The following is an 18,875-nucleotide window of genomic DNA, read 5'->3' as shown; positions in this document are numbered from 1 at the left end:
CTGAAATCCATCTCTTTCTGTTTAGTCACATACAAATTAGCAGTTGACTCATTTCCCAGCATCCACGGCTCGCCGTCGGCCTCAGCAGACCTCTGAGTAGGCAGGATATGAATGCATGCCTACAACATACCAACTGGAGAGATTAGAAGACGAGTCAGGGCGCGTCTGTCGCTGTCCGTAGAGAATAGGAGGAGAGAAGGAAGGAAGTGTGAGATGCACCAACAGTGCAGTGCTAGAAACAAATCAGTGACGTTAGTGGTGTTTGTCTTTATCTCCTTGTTGGCCCACAACACTTCAACACATCTTTGATATGACTCGACTTTCACATTACTGGTATTTCCTTTGTTGCTGCTTCACATTAAAGGCCAGCCACTCTTGAACTACCCAGAAGCTTCTAATGAGAACAATAGAGACTGCTAATAATATAAACGGGTCACATTTGCTACACAGTCTCCACTGATTCACTGAGCTTGTCCAATATTTCTTACAAATACTTGTTACATTGTAAAGTTAGTGGGTACATGATGCATCTTAGATTAGAGTCTGTGAAGATTCTCAGTCATCCAGGTCATCGTAGTCAAAGGAGCTTGCAAAGAAAAGCGTCTGGACTTCTTTAAGTTGCTTGAAGACGTTTCACCTTCATCCGAGAAGCTTCTTCAGTTCTAAGGTCAAATGGTGGAGAGTCCCAGATTTAAACCCAGTGGGAGTGACCCCCCACAGAGGGACAAAAGGACCCCCTGATGATCCTCTAATCACATGACCCAAGGTGTGAAACTGGGTGTGGGTCCCAATCAGCCAGAGTTTCGGGTGAGTTCATTGTGAAACCTGGCCCCACCTTATCATGCGAATTCCTGAGGTCAGATGGCCCAGGATGTGAGTGGGCGTTAAGGCGTCTGGGAAGGGATCTCAAAACTGGATTATAGATGGCAGAGAGTTGGTGTCGTAAACCCCCGCCTCTGTGGGGCCAGGTTTCACAATGAACAAACCCGAAACTCTGGCTGATTGGGACCCACGCCCAGTTTCCCACCTTGGCTCAGGCGATTAGAGGATCATCAGGGGGTCCTTTTGTCCCTCTGTGGGGGGTCACTCCCACTAGGTTTATATCTGGGACTCTCCACCATTTGACCTTAGAACTGAAGAAGCTTCTCGGATGAGAGGTGAAACGTCTTCAAGCAACTTAAAGAAGTCCAGACGCTTTTCTTTGCAAGCTCCTTTGACTCTTAGATTAGAGATTAGAATACGCTGTTGACATGAAATTCACTGAAACGGTTTGAATCTTATCTGTCTGATAGAGTTTGTTCTTGTACGTGTGGAGCCTTCCTTACATATGGAAGCGAGTCCTGGAGTTCCACAGGGTTCTGTGCTGGGACCAGTACGTTTTACATTACACATGCTTCCTTTAAGCAATATGATTAGAAAACCCTACATATATTTTCATTGCTATGCAGATGATGCCCAGATAGAAATCAATTATTTAAACTACAGGCGTCTTAAAGACATAAAGACCTGGACGTCTTGTCATTTTCTGACGTTATTATATTCGCCCTAAAAAAAGAAACATTGTATCTAACTACATACTTACTCTGGTTAGTGTTGCAGTGGCCTCCAGCAACACTGCGTGTCCTTCAGTGCAGACATTTAGCTACATTACTTCTAGGCTGGACTATTTTAATTAATCTTCTCTTTGCCTTACAGTGTTAAGTGTCTTTAGGTGGCTGTTGTTGTGATTTTACGTGATATAATTGAATAACTGCATCGCTGTGTAAACTTCAGTTATGTGTAAAGTCCTTATTGCTGTGGTCACTTTTAGATGGTATGAAAAACAAGAAAATGAAGCTCTGTGAGGTCCGTCTAACTTTATGAAATGGTGTTTTGATCTAAGCTGATCCAGTTTAAGGACTCCAAGCAGTGGTTGCTTGATTTTCTACATCCATGGAAAACAAGATGAGCGCAAGATCAACTCACCACAAATATCAAAGACAGGAACAGGAAGTGTAAGCATGCAGAGTGTTCTTAACTAATCAAATCAGCTATACAGGTCAGGCTTTCTAAACAATGCAATAAGTGGAGTGTTTCCAGCTCCTTCTGTCTCTCTGGGCGATAATCTTTATCCCCACTGACAGCTGTCCCCTCTTCACCTTGTTAGGAACAAGCAATGACATGGATGGAGTGAGCGAGATGATTTTGTCTTTAGAGAGCCAAATAACCCGAATCAGGTGAGGAGGTGGGCTGGAAGTGTAATGAAAAGGATATTTGGTAATTTCGCATTAAGGTCAAGCCAGTGGATTCTAACCTACTTAACGGCACGAGAAACTTCTACGAGATGGGGTTGCGTAAATGGTTAATCACAGATAAACAGGCTGTCTTTACTCGCATATATATATATAGTGTAAAAATCTGGCCATCCCTTGGATTAGCCTTTGCAAATCCTATTTGGCCTCGGTGTGGAAAAAAGATGTAAAGAGCACAGAGGGAATGTGTTACAGAATCCAGTTTAAAGGTGACACTGAGACGGACGCAGTGACGTCAGACTCGCTGAGAGGAATCGAAGCCAGGCTGAAGCAAAGGAATGAAAGAGGTTTAGAGAGAGAGTGCAACCCTTATTGAACAGAGCCACGCATGAGCCAGCATCCTGACTCACTGGCCCAGTTTATCTCCTTATGCAACAGGGCACAGTCCATTCACCTTCTCTCATCACTCGCTTCCAGGAAGTGCAGGGGGAGGGAGAGTGAAGAGGGTAATAAGGGGGTCCTGCTACACTTAAGCTGGGAAAGAGTGGGGAGAAAACCGATAAGGAAGTGGAAGCATAATGGAAAGAGATCGTAAGCCACACTGCAGGGCCTTGCCAGCATCCCTGCATGGTTGCTATGGGAACCAGCCATTTGTCATCAAGTCCCTCTCACACTTCCTCCATATACACTTGTACACTATACGCTTTTCTCCTTCTGTTTTAAAGGCCGGCCTCTCTCTGTGGCAGGGAGAGAAACCACAGAAGGGGACAGAGAGATGAAGCCTCCGGCTAGAGAACGAGTTCAGCCAGAGTCTGTCTGTCAGAGCGAGAGAGGAAGGGGGGGGGGGAGCTGTTGAGTGGTCGTAGGTCCCAGCTGAGTGTAACTCAAGGCCCTGTCATTTATCCGACAGAGGACGAGCGGATTATCTCAGTGTCCTTGACCCACTATACCCCCGCTCTGTAGGCTGGCACAGAAAACCGAAGGGTAGATGGATGGAGTGGGCGGAGAGGACCCAAAGAGATGGTGGGCTGGGTGGCACGCAGCGAGACAAGAAGGGAGCCGTTGGCAGACTGTTACATAATCTCACAATCTGCATTTGAAACAAATGTTGTGGGGTTTGGGATACTCGAAGGCCAGAAGACCAGAGTATAGAGAGCGCACCTTTCCCAGAATGAATCTTTGGTATTCCCCAAAAACACCAGTGACTCAGTCATAAATCTGCTAACAGCCACTCGATGCTGTTGGGTCATATCACTTTGTTGAGAGTGGCATTGTCAAAAAATAGCCAGCACAGGGGGGCTGCCTTGCTGTGTGCATGTTACAACAAGTACTGAAACCTAATACAAACCAGGAAGGCCAAAGTAATAGATCCCTGCCTGCACGTCTACAAAGAACCCAATGTTTTGTGGTTGTCATTGTAATCTTGTAGGGATTATACACACTCACCAAAAAATATAACAACTTGGTTTATTATTGGACTTAATACTCAGGATGTAAGGAGCACCAATACACAAAAGGGTATAAAAAAGTAACAACCATCGATTTGCTGTACTGTGAGTTAGAGCCTGAGTCATACAGGAGCTCGCTCTCTCTCTCTCTGTCTATATATATATATGTCAGGTGTAGGAGACCAGCTACTATGGAGGCAGAGCTTGACTCTGCACTGCATTAGCTGTGATGTGTACGCTGCTGTATGTGTTGATATTATATTGTATACACAAATATATATATAGGTGAATATCTGTATATCTGAGAAATACCTTCTAGCTATGCTTTGCATTCTGGGATGCAGCAGAGTACACAAGCTGTAGTAACTAGCTGTAAAATGACCCGAGGACTCATTTGGATGAGCGGCGATGTTTGGTCAGATGACCACATTTGTCTTTCGTTTATTTACTTTTGTTGCTCTCGCTGCAGACACATCTGGCCAATAAGCAGACTGAATGTTTGGTTTGTAGCAGCACATTTGGGTTGCTACGAGTGCAGATTTCTTTGTGTGAACAGAAACCAAACCAGACGAAAAAGCTAAAAGTCGTGCAAACTCGTGCATGATTTGGATCAGAGTAAACAAACTATTAGAAGTCAAAAGTTTAAAAGCGTTCAGCTCTTTTTTTAGACTTCCTCTGTAAATAGTTTTGGCTGCTATCAGTTTTTTCTCTTCTCAGCCTGAACAAGAATAGCAGAAAGAATGAAAAGTACTCAAATCCATAGACTCCAAACACAAGATGGACTCTACTCATCAAACTGTGGGACACTTTTCACTCATTGGCTAGCTACATGTTACTGTAATTTTAAAAAAGGACCACGATGTCTTATTTAATACAGTTTTAAAGGACAGATTCAACCATAAACTGAGGCCATAAATCAGGGAAGCACTTCTACGATAGTTTACTCTTCACACCCAGACGTCTGTCTTCCATAAACAGTCTATGCTCGTGTTAGACAGTTTTGGTATAGTCCACAGAAACACATGGTAGTGTTTGTCACTACACGACTGGGACAGACCTTTGGTTGTGTAACCCAGTGCAGAGTCGCTGCAGTGGAAACACAGTGACAGAAATACTGCAGATGACTCAAAACACATGTAATGCATGTGATGTGTGTGTATATATTTATGTAGTGTAGTGACAGACAAGTCTGGGCGAAACAGCCAGAGGTGAATATAACAGATAGGATCCATATTTTTTAACTTTACTTGGAGATGGATCCGGAATGAGGGCGACTAACCAGTGAGATATGAGCTGGTGCTTTTGCTGCAGCCTGTAGCAGACTCGAGTGTTTCTTTTTTGTTATTCTCTTTTTATTAAACAACCTATATAAACACAAATAATCCAAAATAAACATATAATCAAGAACAGACGTAAATAAAAAAAATTAAATAAAATAAAAATAAGAAAAACAGACGGGTGTACCCTCTAGTGTGTATGTACTCGCACACACATATTCACTCACACACCCATATTCTTAAGCATACATACACATACCTACTTACATATGTGTTCACTTGTAGTCTCATACATACTAACATATACATATAAACACATAACGATTCAGAAATGTGGCATATATAGTTACAGAGATTCAAACAAGATCGGGTCTCCTTAACCGGATGTAGTGTTTCCATTTACCCCAAATTTCACTAAATATATCAAACTGGAGTCTTTTAATGAAGGTAATTCTTTCCATTTTAAACATCCCATGTACAGTCTCATGCCAATCACCCAGTGATGGAATTTTCACACTAAGCCATTTCTTGGTAATAATTTTACGGGCAGCCAAACTCAGGATACCATACAACTGCTTAGACATTTTATCTACATTTACTGAGTATAAATATCCAAACAAAAGTTCGTCCCAATTAAAGGGAAGCTGCATACCAAAAATAATCTGCAACTCAGAGTGGATCAATACCCAAAAAATGTTGATCCTTGGGCAAGACCAGAACAGATGAAAATGTTTTACTCCTTGGGCCCCACAGTTTCTCCAGCAATTAGAGTGATTAAAGTAATGTTTACTTTGTGCAGGGGTAATAAAAAACCTACAGATACTCTTCCAACCGTAACATCTCCATGTATTAGAACTAGAAATTCTCCACTGAAAAGCGCACTGCTCATACCAAATGTTGTCTGATATTGCTATATTTGTTTCGCTTTCCCATTTTTTTTTTGATGTAGGTAGTATTCCACTTCTTAACCTCTTTTATACCCTTGTACAATCTTGAAATCACCTTAAGGCCTGTGTCAGCCTGATAAGCCTTGACAAATATACTCAGAACAGGTAAAGAAAAAAGATCTGTTCTCTTAGGTATAAAATTATATAGATGATGCCTAATTTGTAAGAACCTAAAAAAGTCAGTTTTACTTAACTGGTATTGATCTTTTATTGATTGGAAGTCCCTAAGAATTCCCTTATCGTAAAACATACAATATGCCGTTAAACCTTGTCCAGACCATTTTTTATATCTTACGTCTAATTCATTAGGTAAAAAATCACTGTCAAAAGCACACCATCTTAAAATCCTAACCTCTTCAATCCAATCATTCTTATTAAGAAATTGTAACCAGAGTTTTAAAGGTAGGTTAATCCATTGGTTTCCTTGATGAATTTGTTTTTTAATAAGTGTCACATCCCCTAGAATTGCCTGAATTGGAGAATCTTTTAAGGTCACTGTTTCTAGTTCTTTCCATCTCGCTTGATAATCTACATTACACCAACACACTAATGTCCTCAATTGAGCAGAAATATAATAGTCTTTCAAACATGGGAACCCCAACCCTCCTTTGTCTTTAGCCAACTGAATAGTTTGGTACTTAATCCGTGGTTTTTTCCCTGCCATATAAACCTAGAGATTATTTTGTCCCATTCCCGAAATTGTTTGTCAGTTATTTCTACAGGGAGTGTTTGGAATAGGTAGAGCATCCTGGGCAAGATATTCATTTTAACTGTATCTATACGTGATTCAAAATTTAAAAATGGTAATAAATTCCATCTTTTAATATCCTCATTTATTTTATAACTTAAAGGATTAAAGTTTGCATTGTATATCTTAGACAGATCTTTAGTAATATTTACTCCAAGATACTTCATCTGCTCCGTTTCCCATTTCAAATTGGCTTTAGCCTTAATTTCATAATTGGGCTCATAGTTAAAAGTTAATATCTGAGTCTTCGGACTCGAGTGTTTCAGCCACTGTGAACGTGGGAAAGCTTATTTTTTTGAGTGAATCGAGGGGGGTGTGTGTTAAAAGAGTGTGGGAGGGGGGCTGTGTGCTGACAGCTGGCTTCTATAAATAAATGTCGCAGGCAGGAGGGAGACGAGGGTAGTGAGAGAGAGCTGGGGGTGAGGGGAGGAGACGGATGGGAGGGCTGATGGAGATGTACTGGAGACTTAAAAGAACGTGGACAGTGTCATGACTTACTCAGCACGCACCGTGTCTCAACCAATCAGCAGCCCCGGCTGGGGATCGTGTGCCCCGCCCCCCGCGTGCTGCCTGTTCTTCTGAACATGTAACACATAATCTCACATCTGTGTTGCTCCATCAGCTTCTCGTCCTGTTTTGACTCGTGCGTGTGACGCAGACAGACGTCAGACCCAGAAAACAGCAGAGACACAAAAAAGCAGGAGAAGAAGGATAAAAAACCTAAAAACGGGAGTAAAAGTTAGAAACAGCAGCGTCATGCAGGAAAAGCAGAAACCAGAGCGCTTTCTAATCTGCAGCCACGCTCGCTCCATTAATTTGTCATGTATGTAAAAGGATCACGGAGCCGTAGACCAGCAGCTCGGTAACAACTGATTGAGATGCAGCGTATCACTGACACAGCCAGCTTTCACTCTGCTGCCTCCTGTTACCGTTTCATTGCTTTCCAGCGCGTGTGCGTGTCGTTTGTGTACGAGGCGGTGAGCTGACTCTGGTTTCCTGTCTTGGCGCAGCTGTGCAACACTAAGCACTTGCCTGTCTGATTAATTTACCTGGTGCACTACTTCACCTACGTGCTGTGCCTTTGTCCACGTCTCTATTAGTTCGACGGTCACAAGTGATTCCTCCCTTTCATTCAAAATTAATCAATTATGCTCATTTTTAAGAGTTTCTGCTGCCGCGACAACAAAAGGCCTCACAAAGTGGTGGAAGTGAGTTTGGGGGAGGGCAACCAAGAAGATAACACAGGCTCAACGTGAGTGGGTGGGTCGGTTAGGTACCGCCTACACGGGTTTGTCTGATGAGGAGCCTCTTCACCAACTTCCTCTATTTCTGCTTGAAAGCAAAGCATTAGCAGACTTTTCTGGGGACTGGCGGTCATGTGCTGCTACTGTAGTCTGCAGAGGCGTGCTGAAGCTCGCGAGCTTCACAGACTGCAGGACGTCGTTGTTCTCCAAACCGTGCAGCTGACCTCTCTTATTTAACGAAGGGCATTTCGACCCCTGCACATTTTTTAGTGTCTGTTCAGTTGTTTGTACTTTGGTTTCATTCTGCACTCAGTTGCCAGATTATTAGGAACAATTAAACAAGCATATGATAGCCTGGCTGTAAACTGCAGTGGAATGAATCCTCAACATGCTGGTTTTACTTTTCAGTCTAGTTTTGAAGTGCAGAAGTTAAACAGATGTTTTATTACACTGTATACAAATGTGAGTAAATTTAGCACTGGCTGTGTTCGTTTCATGCCGTCCATTCAAGCATAAAAAAGGAACCAAACTATTTACAGACAACTTAACAACTAACCAATTGTGTGTTTGTATTTTTTTTTCAAAAAAATGGCATGATGTGCAGTGTGTCCTTAAAGTTGTGGTAACTGTTTGTGGACGTCGTGTCCTTTAGAAATGGGGAGCAAAGACCTGATGCAGTCGGTCACGGTCAGTGGATAGTTGCTGTCAAGAAGCCATTCTTAAGATAAGGAAACAGGCAGAAAAGGCTGAGGTTTGCCAGATTACAGCAGAACTGGAGTGAAAATGAGTGGAAATAATAATAATGGAGTGATGAAACCAAATTTGAGATTCTTCGGCTCAAATCATCATCAGTATGTACGGACGAGGTGAGGAGAGATGCACACATCTGTAAAACATTTCAGTAAGAGGTGCTGGGGATCCAAATTATGGACGTAGAAAAGTGCCATCAGATTTTGGTCCACCTGACTGGCAGCAGCTTCAGTGTCAACATTGCAGTCATGCCAAACACGCTGCCAGTGCAGCGAAAGCAACCAGTGGAAGAGGATCAGTCATGGATTGGCCTCATCCGGTCAGAGAAGATGCCTAACAGACTTCAGACGCTGTTAGGAACAAAGCTGGTCACACCAAATATTGGCTTTCAAGCAAATTGCATTTTTGCCTTGCATACTGCATTTCCATATACTATTGCACATTTCAATAAATCGCTGTACCTACTACTTATTCACAGCTCGAGACTTTTGCACAGCACTGCACCTGCAAAACTCTCAAAGCTTCATGAAGCTTCATGCATGAACTGTTTAGCTTACTGGCAATAAACTTGCAACTCTGTGCAAAATATTTGAAATTAATTATTAATGATCTTTCTCAGTACTTGCAGTGCAGCGCAAGACAAGATCGATTCTCTAAAATGAATTATGGGCAACTAAACGACTTCCTCAGCTCTGCAGCCTCAACGTGTATCAGCCGACCGTGAGCAGAGCGAGCAGCCATGTTTGCCTTCCCAGACTCTCACTGCATGTAGAATAGATTTTTTAAAAAGCGTCAGTTTCCAAGGATCTACCCAAAAGTCTAGAAACAGCTCATTTAATTCTCAGCTCGACTTCCTCTGGTGTTTTTTTCTCACCGTCTCTCTCTCTGCTCTCTCTGCAGCCTCTCGGACAGTGGTGTAGGCTGCTGCCCAAAGATGCTGCCAAGATGCCAGAGAGCGCGTGGAAGCTGGTCTTCTACACCATGTCCTGGTCCTACAGCACCTACCTGCTCTTCTTCACCTCCTACTCCTATTTCCATGACCCGCCCTCTGTCTTCTACGGTACGATACACAACACTGATCACATGTCTTCTGTAGCCTGTGCTAACTGAATCCTAAGCTCTTCATCATACAGGATGCTACAAAACCCGAACAGGCGATTTTTAAGTCACAATTCTCTCAGCACTTTAACTTACACAGATACCGAACCTCTCAGCTCAGAAGCTGAAGCCATTTTAATCTAATGAAACAGCAGGAGCGCTGCCTAATCCTGTGGAGACACTGTGGGGGTAAAATGCCACCTTGAGTCCTCAAATAGGCAGATATTTATAGCAGCGCATGCAGGATGTGGTTCTGGTTTATGCATATTTGCAGCTTTTAACTGGTCACCTTTTATGGTTCTTTAGTATTTAGTATTTATTTATTTATTGTCATTGTCAAGAACAATGAAATTGCGTTTGGGGCTTCCATACAACCCCAAAAAAAGAAGAAAATAATAAATACCCCTTAAAACCCAAGTGTACATATTTAACCCAGTGTGACTCCAATGCAATAAGACAATCCTTAGCAATAATGTTCGTAGAAATTCAGACAAAGACCTGAGAAACATGACAAAATACAACAATGCAACCCATTCAATATTATTGTACTGTGAGATATGATATCAGATATGATAGTTATCTATTTAAGAAAGAGGGGGGCAGGAGGGGGAAGAGAATAAAGATATGATGCACCAATGCAGACCAGTTCATTGCTATTAAGAAGTTGGATATGGTTATTGTCCGTGAGAGGGGGGCAGAGAGTTCAGGAGCCTCACAGCCTGTGGATACAGGCTGTTGGCCAGTCTGGATGTTCTGGCCTGTATAGACCTGTACCTTCTCCCTGAGGGCAGCAGATGGAAAAGGTGGCGCGCAGGGTGATGTTGGTCCCGCAGGATACTGTGCACCCTCCTCAGACAGCGAGTGGGGAAGATATTACTGATCTCTGGCAGACTTGTTCCAATAATTCTGCCAGCTTCTTTCACCACCCGCTGGAGTGCTTGCTGATCGGCCTTGGTGCAGCTGGGGAACCACACTAGAAATCCATACGTCAGAACGCTGCTGATGGCACAGTTGTAGAAGTTCAACATCAGAGATCTGGGAATGTGTGCGCTCCGCAGTCTCCTCAGGTAGTAGAGGCGCTGTTGGGCCTTCCGTACAACTGAGGTGATATGGTTGCCCCAGGACAGGTCCTCGGTCACAGTTACCCCCAAGAATTTAAAACTGCTCACCCTCTCCACCGCCTCACTGCCAATGAAGAGAGGCAGATGGTTGTTATGGCCCCTCTTCCGGAAATCTACAATGATCTCCTTGGTCTTTTTGGTGTTTAAGACCAAGTTATTGTCGTGGCACCATGACTCTAGTTGTTGCACCTCTGTCCTATAGTTTGTCTCATCATTGTTGGATATAAGTCCGAGCACTGTAGTGTCATCTGCAAACTTAACAATGAGATTGGACGCGCAGGAGGATTTATTGTAGTTTTTTTATACAATGCAAAAAGCATATTTATTTACTTGTTTATACAGACCAGTATTTGTTAAAATAAAGCTATCTATTAATAATTTATTCATGTTTTCCGAGTTCTGCCCCACCGTTTACAATAAATCAGCGGCAAATTGTACTTCATGGAGAGCAGCGCCGCGGCTGAGACCCTGTGTAGTGCTCATCATTGCATTGCTAATAGAGGATAGATGCACACTGGGGATTTCACATATAATTCAGTGGTGCCTTTCATAGTCTCTCAGCCTCTTCTATCAGACACAGAGTTGTCAAGGCTCCTGCGCCGAGCTCACAAAGGCTAGCTGACGGCGCCAGGTTCGTGTTTAATCGCTGCTTCGCTTTTAATAGCTGTCAGCCTGAGATGTGTGCAGAAGCTTTATTCCTCTACAAGGCTGGACTGTTACTAATGGAGGGAGGAAGGGAAAGAGAGATACAGCTACTGTGAGAATTTAGGAAATTAGTCGAAATCAAAGTGCAGTGACGGGACTGAGGAGGAGGAGTGTATCGCTGCCCCAAAGAGATGAGAAAAGCTTTGGTCCCCAGTAGAGGGGAAAAAAGGCTCCAGTTCCCATGCCTCCCCCTTGGCAGCTCCTCTGTTGTGATGCAGCTAGCGGCCCTCCTCTCAATGTTTAATGACGGACGGTCCAATCAATGAACATTACACAAGGCCCCAACGTAACCCCATATCACTGGAGACGAGCCTTACTCAAACACAGGAGGAGAAAGTTTCCGTCCAACATCCGATAGGTTTCAGTGATATAAGCCAGGCTACATGCATTTAGCTCGTTTCTCACAGCACTTTAAAAACCCTCTGTAAAGCTCTCGGGGATAAACGCGATCGCTCCAGCTTCCTCCCATCCTGACTACCACAGCTGACCCTTCACTTCTGGTATCCCCTGGAAGTTATTGTCCATTTGCAGCGGGTTTCTTGCATATGTGTCACACTTAAATGTTGTTGAGCATCAAATATTAGCCAAAGATAAACATTTTTAAATGATGATTTCATTTATTAAGGGAAAAAAATCTTACCTGACCCTGAATAAAGTAATTGGCCACTTTTGTTAAGTCATGAATTAACTGTGAATGAACCATTAGCCACTGCCAGACCTGATAAATCAAGAACTCACTTAAATAAAACCTGCTGACTGAGTCAATTTAGCTAAAAGAGCTCAAAAAGCAACACGTCAACATGAGTCATTGACATCTATCAGTCTGAAAAGAGTTACAAAGCCATTACTAAGGCTTTGGACTCCAGAGACCCCCAGTCAGAGCCGTTATTAGTCACAGTTACAGTCACAGTCACAGTCACAGTTACAGCTACAGTCACAGTTAAGGTTACAGTTACAGCTACAGTCACAGTCACAGCTACAGTCACAGTTAAGGTTACAGTCACAGTCACAGTTACAGCTACAGTCACAGTTACAGTCACAGTTACAGCTACAGTCACAGTCACAGCTACAGTCACAGTTACAGTTACAGTCACAGTTACAGTCACAGTTACAGCTACAGTCACAGTCACAGCTACAGTCACAGTTACAGTTACAGTCACAGTTACAGTTACAGCTACAGTCACAGTTACAGTCACAGTTACAGCTACAGTCACAGTCACAGTTACAGTCACAGTCACAGTTACAGCTACAGTCACAGCTACAGTCACAGTCACAGTCACAGCTACAGTCACAGTTACAGTTACAGCTACAGTTACAGTCACAGTTACAGCTACAGTCACAGTTACAGCTACAGTCACAGTCACAGCTACAGTCACAGTTACAGCTACAGTCACAGTCACAGTTACAGCTACAGTCACAGCTACAGTCACAGTCACAGTCACAGCTACAGTCACAGTTACAGTTACAGCTACAGTTACAGTCACAGTTACAGCTACAGTCACAGTCACAGCTACAGTCACAGTCACAGTTACAGTTACAGCTACAGTCACAGTTACAGTTACAGCTACAGTTACAGTCACAGTTACAGCTACAGTCACAGTCACAGCTACAGTCACAGTCACAGTTACAGTTACAGCTACAGTCACAGTCACAGTCACAGCTACAGTCACAGTTACAGTTACAGCTACAGTTACAGTCACAGTTACAGCTACAGTCACAGTCACAGCTACAGTCACAGTCACAGTTACAGTTACAGCTACAGTCACAGTCACAGTTACAGTTACAGCTACAGTCACAGTCACAGCTACAGTCACAGTCACAGTTACAGCTACAGTCACAGTCACAGTTACAGTTACAGCTACAGTCACAGTCACAGCTACAGTCACAGTTACAGTTACAGCTACAGTCACAGTTACAGTTACAGCTACAGTCACAGTCACAGTTACAGCTACAGTCACAGTTACAGCTACAGTCACAGTCACAGCTACAGTCACAGTTACAGCTACAGTCACAGTCACAGCTACAGTCACAGTTACAGTTACAGCTACAGTCACAGTTACAGTTACAGCTACAGTCACAGTTACAGCTACAGTCACAGTCACAGCTACAGTCACAGTCACAGCTACAGTCACAGTTACAGTTACAGCTACAGTCACAGTCACAGCTACAGTCACAGTCACAGCTACAGTCACAGTCACAGTTACAGTTACAGCTACAGTCACAGCTACAGTCACAGTCACAGTTACAGCTACAGTCACAGTCACAGTTACAGTTACAGCTACAGTCACAGCTACAGTCACAGTCACAGTTACAGCTACAGTCACAGTCACAGCTACAGTCACAGTCACAGTTACAGTTACAGCTACAGTCACAGTCACAGTTACAGCTACAGTCACAGCTACAGTCACAGTCACAGTTACAGTTACAGCTACAGTCACAGCTACAGTCACAGTCACAGTTACAGCTACAGTCACAGTCACAGTCACAGTTACAGTTACAGCTACAGTCACAGCTACAGTCACAGTTACAGCTACAGTCACAGTCACAGTCACAGCTACAGTCACAGTCACAGTCACAGTCACAGCTACAGTCACAGTTACAGTTACAGCTACAGTTACAGTCACAGTTACAGCTACAGTCACAGCTACAGTCACAGTCACAGTTACAGTTACAGCTACAGTCACAGTCACAGTTACAGTTACAGCTACAGTCACAGTCACAGCTACAGTCACAGTCACAGTTACAGTTACAGCTACAGTCACAGTCACAGTTACAGCTACAGTCACAGTCACAGCTACAGTCACAGTTACAGTTACAGCTACAGTCACAGTTACAGCTACAGTCACAGTTACAGCTACAGTCACAGTTACAGTTACAGCTACAGTCACAGTCACAGCTACAGTCACAGTCACAGCTACAGTCACAGTTACAGTTACAGCTACAGTCACAGTTACAGCTACAGTTACAGTTACAGCTACAGTCACAGTTACAGCTACAGTCACAGTCACAGCTACAGTCACAGTTACAGTTACAGCTACAGTCACAGTCACAGTTACAGCTACAGTCACAGTCACAGCTACAGTCACAGTCACAGTCACAGCTACAGTCACAGTCACAGCTACAGTCACAGTCACAGCGACAGTCACAGTCACAGCTACAGTCACAGTTAAGGTTACAGTCATAGTTAGAGTTTAAAAAAAAGCCTCCACAGTCGTCTGTTTCATGAAATGTGTCACAAACAGTGTGGCTGAGTCATTCTTCACTCAGTCACCAGCAGATGCTGATGGTGTTTGACTGTAAATGTTTCTGAGATCTAGACGCCACCACAATCTGATCTGACAGATACTGTGACTCTATTTTTGGCCACAAATGGTCGACAGTGCGTTAAACCACATTTTGGCAGAGACAAACATGTGCCTCCATCACGTGAGCTGGGGGCCTGATGTGAAAGGCACGCCTCTGTTCCACCGCAGTGACAAATGCAACGCAGTCGCCTCTTCGCCTTTTATCTTGTGAGAAATTGTGCAAAGAGCAGAAGCTGTCTTATGAGAAGAAGGATGTAGATAGGATGCATGTGAGGAAGTTCAGAGGTGAACTTCTTCAAGAGGCTGCACGACTCTTTGTGTTTATTGGAAGATGTTCTGATTTCACTGCGCGTCTCGATCCAAACCGAGGTCATCGTGCATTTATCGATTAACAAAGATGTTGATGAGCGGCAGGTAGTCATGTGTTTTAGAGGCTTTAAGAAGTGCACACATGATTGACTTGTGCACGGATGTTAATGAGCTCTGGATTTGAATCTCACTGTCAGCTGAGGCCTTTCTGCATGTTTGGTTGACCACAGTTTAATGGCTTAAAATTACAAAGTGTTACAAAAAAGTATTACCAAAAAAACCCCCCACAAAAGCTCGTTAAGACTAGAAACCCGTATCGCCCAGTGTGTGGTGTTGCTGCCCTGTAAACAGAGTATCTTTGTTATTTATGGTCGTGTTAAAGACGGCGTTGGCGACAGGAAGGGAAACAGTGAAGTCCAGAATAAAAACAAAATGCTTTACTGTACATCATTCATTATCTACATTCACAAGCGTGTTCTTAAAACACCTTCTTATGCAAGCAGGATAAAATTTCCCATCTGTCCCTGCAGACTGGAAGAGCGGTATGTCAGTGCCTACAGACATCGCCATCGCCTACCTGATCCAGGGCAGCTTCTACGGCCACTCCATTTATGCTACCATCTATATGGACGCATGGAGGAAGGACTCTGCTGTCATGGTGGTGCACCACATCATCACGCTGGCGCTCATCAGCTTCTCCTACGCATTCAGGTACTTTTTGTTTTTCAGCTCATTTTCTAACACAGAAGCACAAAATCACAGTTCATGAATGATTGTATAGTTTTGGTTGGTTAGTCGAAACACCAGTTTGACTGGAGGGTAGGAGGCAGAGTTTAGTGGAAACTAGAGCAGATGTGTTCGTTCACTGCCTTAAGTAAAATGCAAATTATCAGAAAAAAGTAAATCTGTAAATACGATTGCTGACAACATCGAGGGAATGACATTTATCACGTTACAGATGGCCCCGCCCCTCCCTGAGGCTGGCTCTGTCGGAGGCTTCTTCCTGTTAAAAGGGAGTTTTTCCTTCCCACTGTCGCCAGAGCTCTTGCTCTTAGGGGCTCATATGATTACTGTGGCTTTCTCTGTGTTGTTGTAGGCCATACAAAATGCTTTTGGGCAACTTTTGTTGTGATTTGGAGCTATATATATATAAGACTGAATTGTAATTGGACCGCTGACCTCTTCAGTGTTTTGAGGTAAAAAGGATAAAAAGCTATGTGGTGTGTCTAAATATCACATTGTACCGACCCAAAGAACAAAGACAACAGAGTGAATGTATAGAAAATGTAAAAGTCAAGTCTGCTTTCTTCTTGTCACCGAGCTCAGCATCTATCAGGATCCTCGTGCCACAGTCTGTGCTCTCTGCCCTCCAGATACCACAACATCGGGATTCTAGTGTTATTCCTGCACGACATCAACGACATCCAGCTGGAGTTCACCAAGCTCAACGTCTACCTGAAGTCCAGAGGAGGAGGCTATTACCTGCTAAACGACGTGCTGTCCAACTTGGGCTCTGTCAGCTTCAGCATCACTTGGTGAGAGATTTAACATCGGCTTATTTTCCTCAGCTGCTTGTTCTCCATTTGTTCTCCATCACGGTGAAGCGTTTTGTAGTCTTGACAGCATTATAATTATTCTGTCTGGAAGACGCTGAAGACGAGCGGATATGTAATACATTGTGTTCCCGTTTTCGTCTCTCTCAGGTTCTGGTTCCGTCTGTACTGGTTCCCCCTCAAAGTCATGTATGCCACATGTGTGTCCAGCCTCCAGTCCGTCCCCCACATCCCCTTTTACTTCTTCTTCAATGCGCTTCTCTTCGCCCTGCTTCTCATGAACATCTACTGGTTCTTGGTGAGGACACTGGTTTTGTCAAATGTTTCATTCAAACCCTGAAAGTCTTTCATTTTTGGACACGCCGTCTGATTTCTTTGCATTTCCTGTTTTCCTCCCCTGTTGTGTGCAGTTCATTGTGATGTTTGTAGTGAAGCTGCTGAAAGTAAAGGAGGTGAACGATGTTAGGGAGTACGAGGACGAGGACAGCAGGAAGGAGCCTCCAGCAGAAAACAGCACTGATGATGCTGGACATCACAACTCTGCACAGGGGTGAGCCCAACCTTCAGCATGTGTACTTTGGGTCATGTAATGTAGATCTTATTTTAGAGGAAACCAAAGCAGCTGTGCTGATGTTCAGTGGCAGAATTTCCACATTAATAAATTATTAGATTTAACACATTAGACTGTAAACGGTCCTGTTTCAACCATCCTCTCTGAGCGCTGCCTGACAGTACAAGACATCCAGACTAGAGATGGACCGATCCGATATTACGTATCGGTATCGGTCCGATACTGACCTAAATTACTGGATCGGATATCGGAGAAAAATAAAAAATGTAATCCGATCCATTAAATATCACGAAAGCACCTCACAAAACTTGCAACACGCTGTAACTCACCTCAGAACATTAGCACGTCGGAGCAGTATGCATCACGTGATAGAGCGGCTGTGGCATGCGGGACCTGTCGGTGGTCTGGATAGCATGTGGAGCTTCGCTAGCAACCCCGCATTTCATCTCCGACAAAGTTATCCCCGAGAGAAGTAAAGCAAGTGTGTAAGTCCATCTCTGAATGTTTGTAAAGCATTCCTGCGTTAAGCTTAACGAGCGACTGCCTCTCGCTCTCCGGCTGCTACTTCAATCATGAAACTGCTTAATGATCAGCTGATCGGCTTATCTGTCGCGAGTCCGTGTCTCTTGTTTGCTTTTGGCCCACTTTGCACCAGAAAGAGGAAACCAGCGGCTGAACAACAGCAGCACGTTTAAGCTTGATCAGCTGTTGTTAGAATTTATTTAATATTACTTTCTACACCAGGATCTTTTTCTACAGCTGACGCTGGTAACTGTGCAGGGGCGGATCTAGCAAAGTTTAGCCAGGGGGGCCGATAGGGCATGAACAGGGAAAAGGGGGCACAAAGACATACTTTTCTTTCTTATTCTCATTTAAAATGTCGAGCTTTTAATTATTTAATATTTATCTGAATCTTACACCCAAAGTTTTAATCTGATGTAAAATGTATAGAAGTCCATTACTGTATATAGTAACTGTTAAGTCTAATATATATACCCTAGTAAGCTATAGTACTTTTTCCTTTGGGAAGGTACCATCTGTGCAGTCTGCAATTTTGTTGAAGAAAGATGTTGAATCTATTTAATATTTCTTGAAAAATAATTGATTTCTGTGTATTTTTTTTCACACTGCATCAAATTAAGGTTGATTACGTCGATTAAGCATCATGAGGTGGAGCGTGAGGGGTGGTTCCCTATTTTTTATTTATTTATTTTTGTTGTTGCTGGGAGTTGGAACCCTATTAGTTAGGTTGCTTAATATATATGCTAAGTACTCTTTAAAATACCAGAATAGGGAGGATGGTGTAGGTTTAAGTTTATTAGATTGATCAGTATTGCTGAACTATGAAATATTTTTTTTTGCATACAGGTATAACAGAATAGCTTTAGTGTAGTTGTTGTTTTAAACTTCAAATTCAAATTCAAATTCAAATTTTATTTGTCACGTACACAGTCATACACAGTACGATATGTAGTGAAATGCTTGGACAACTGCTCGTGGCCTAAAGAAAACAAAAAAGGAAAAGGCTATGAATAAGATAGGAAATAAATATGAAAAATTAAAAAGGG

The 18,875-nt window shown here is 43.2% G+C and overlaps 1 protein-coding gene across 1 annotated transcript in view; it reads left to right on the top strand.

Annotated features, from left to right (window-relative positions):
- Positions 1–18,875, top strand: part of cers1 (ceramide synthase 1) — a 36,804-nt gene that overhangs the window by 12,099 nt on the left and 5,830 nt on the right. Inside the window, exons 2-6 of the mRNA XM_004570179.6 lie at positions 9,546–9,705; positions 15,714–15,894; positions 16,557–16,718; positions 16,887–17,034; positions 17,147–17,286. Coding sequence (XP_004570236.1) covers positions 9,546–9,705; positions 15,714–15,894; positions 16,557–16,718; positions 16,887–17,034; positions 17,147–17,286 — 791 coding nt within the window. The remainder of the gene's footprint in view (positions 1–9,545; positions 9,706–15,713; positions 15,895–16,556; positions 16,719–16,886; positions 17,035–17,146; positions 17,287–18,875) is intronic.

Source organism: Maylandia zebra, linkage group LG23 (genome assembly GCF_041146795.1).
Source record: "Maylandia zebra isolate NMK-2024a linkage group LG23, Mzebra_GT3a, whole genome shotgun sequence".
Classification (NCBI taxonomy): Eukaryota; Metazoa; Chordata; class Actinopteri; order Cichliformes; family Cichlidae; genus Maylandia; species Maylandia zebra.
Note: the sequence above shows the minus strand (reverse complement) of the source record. Positions and strands in the feature narration are given on the sequence as shown.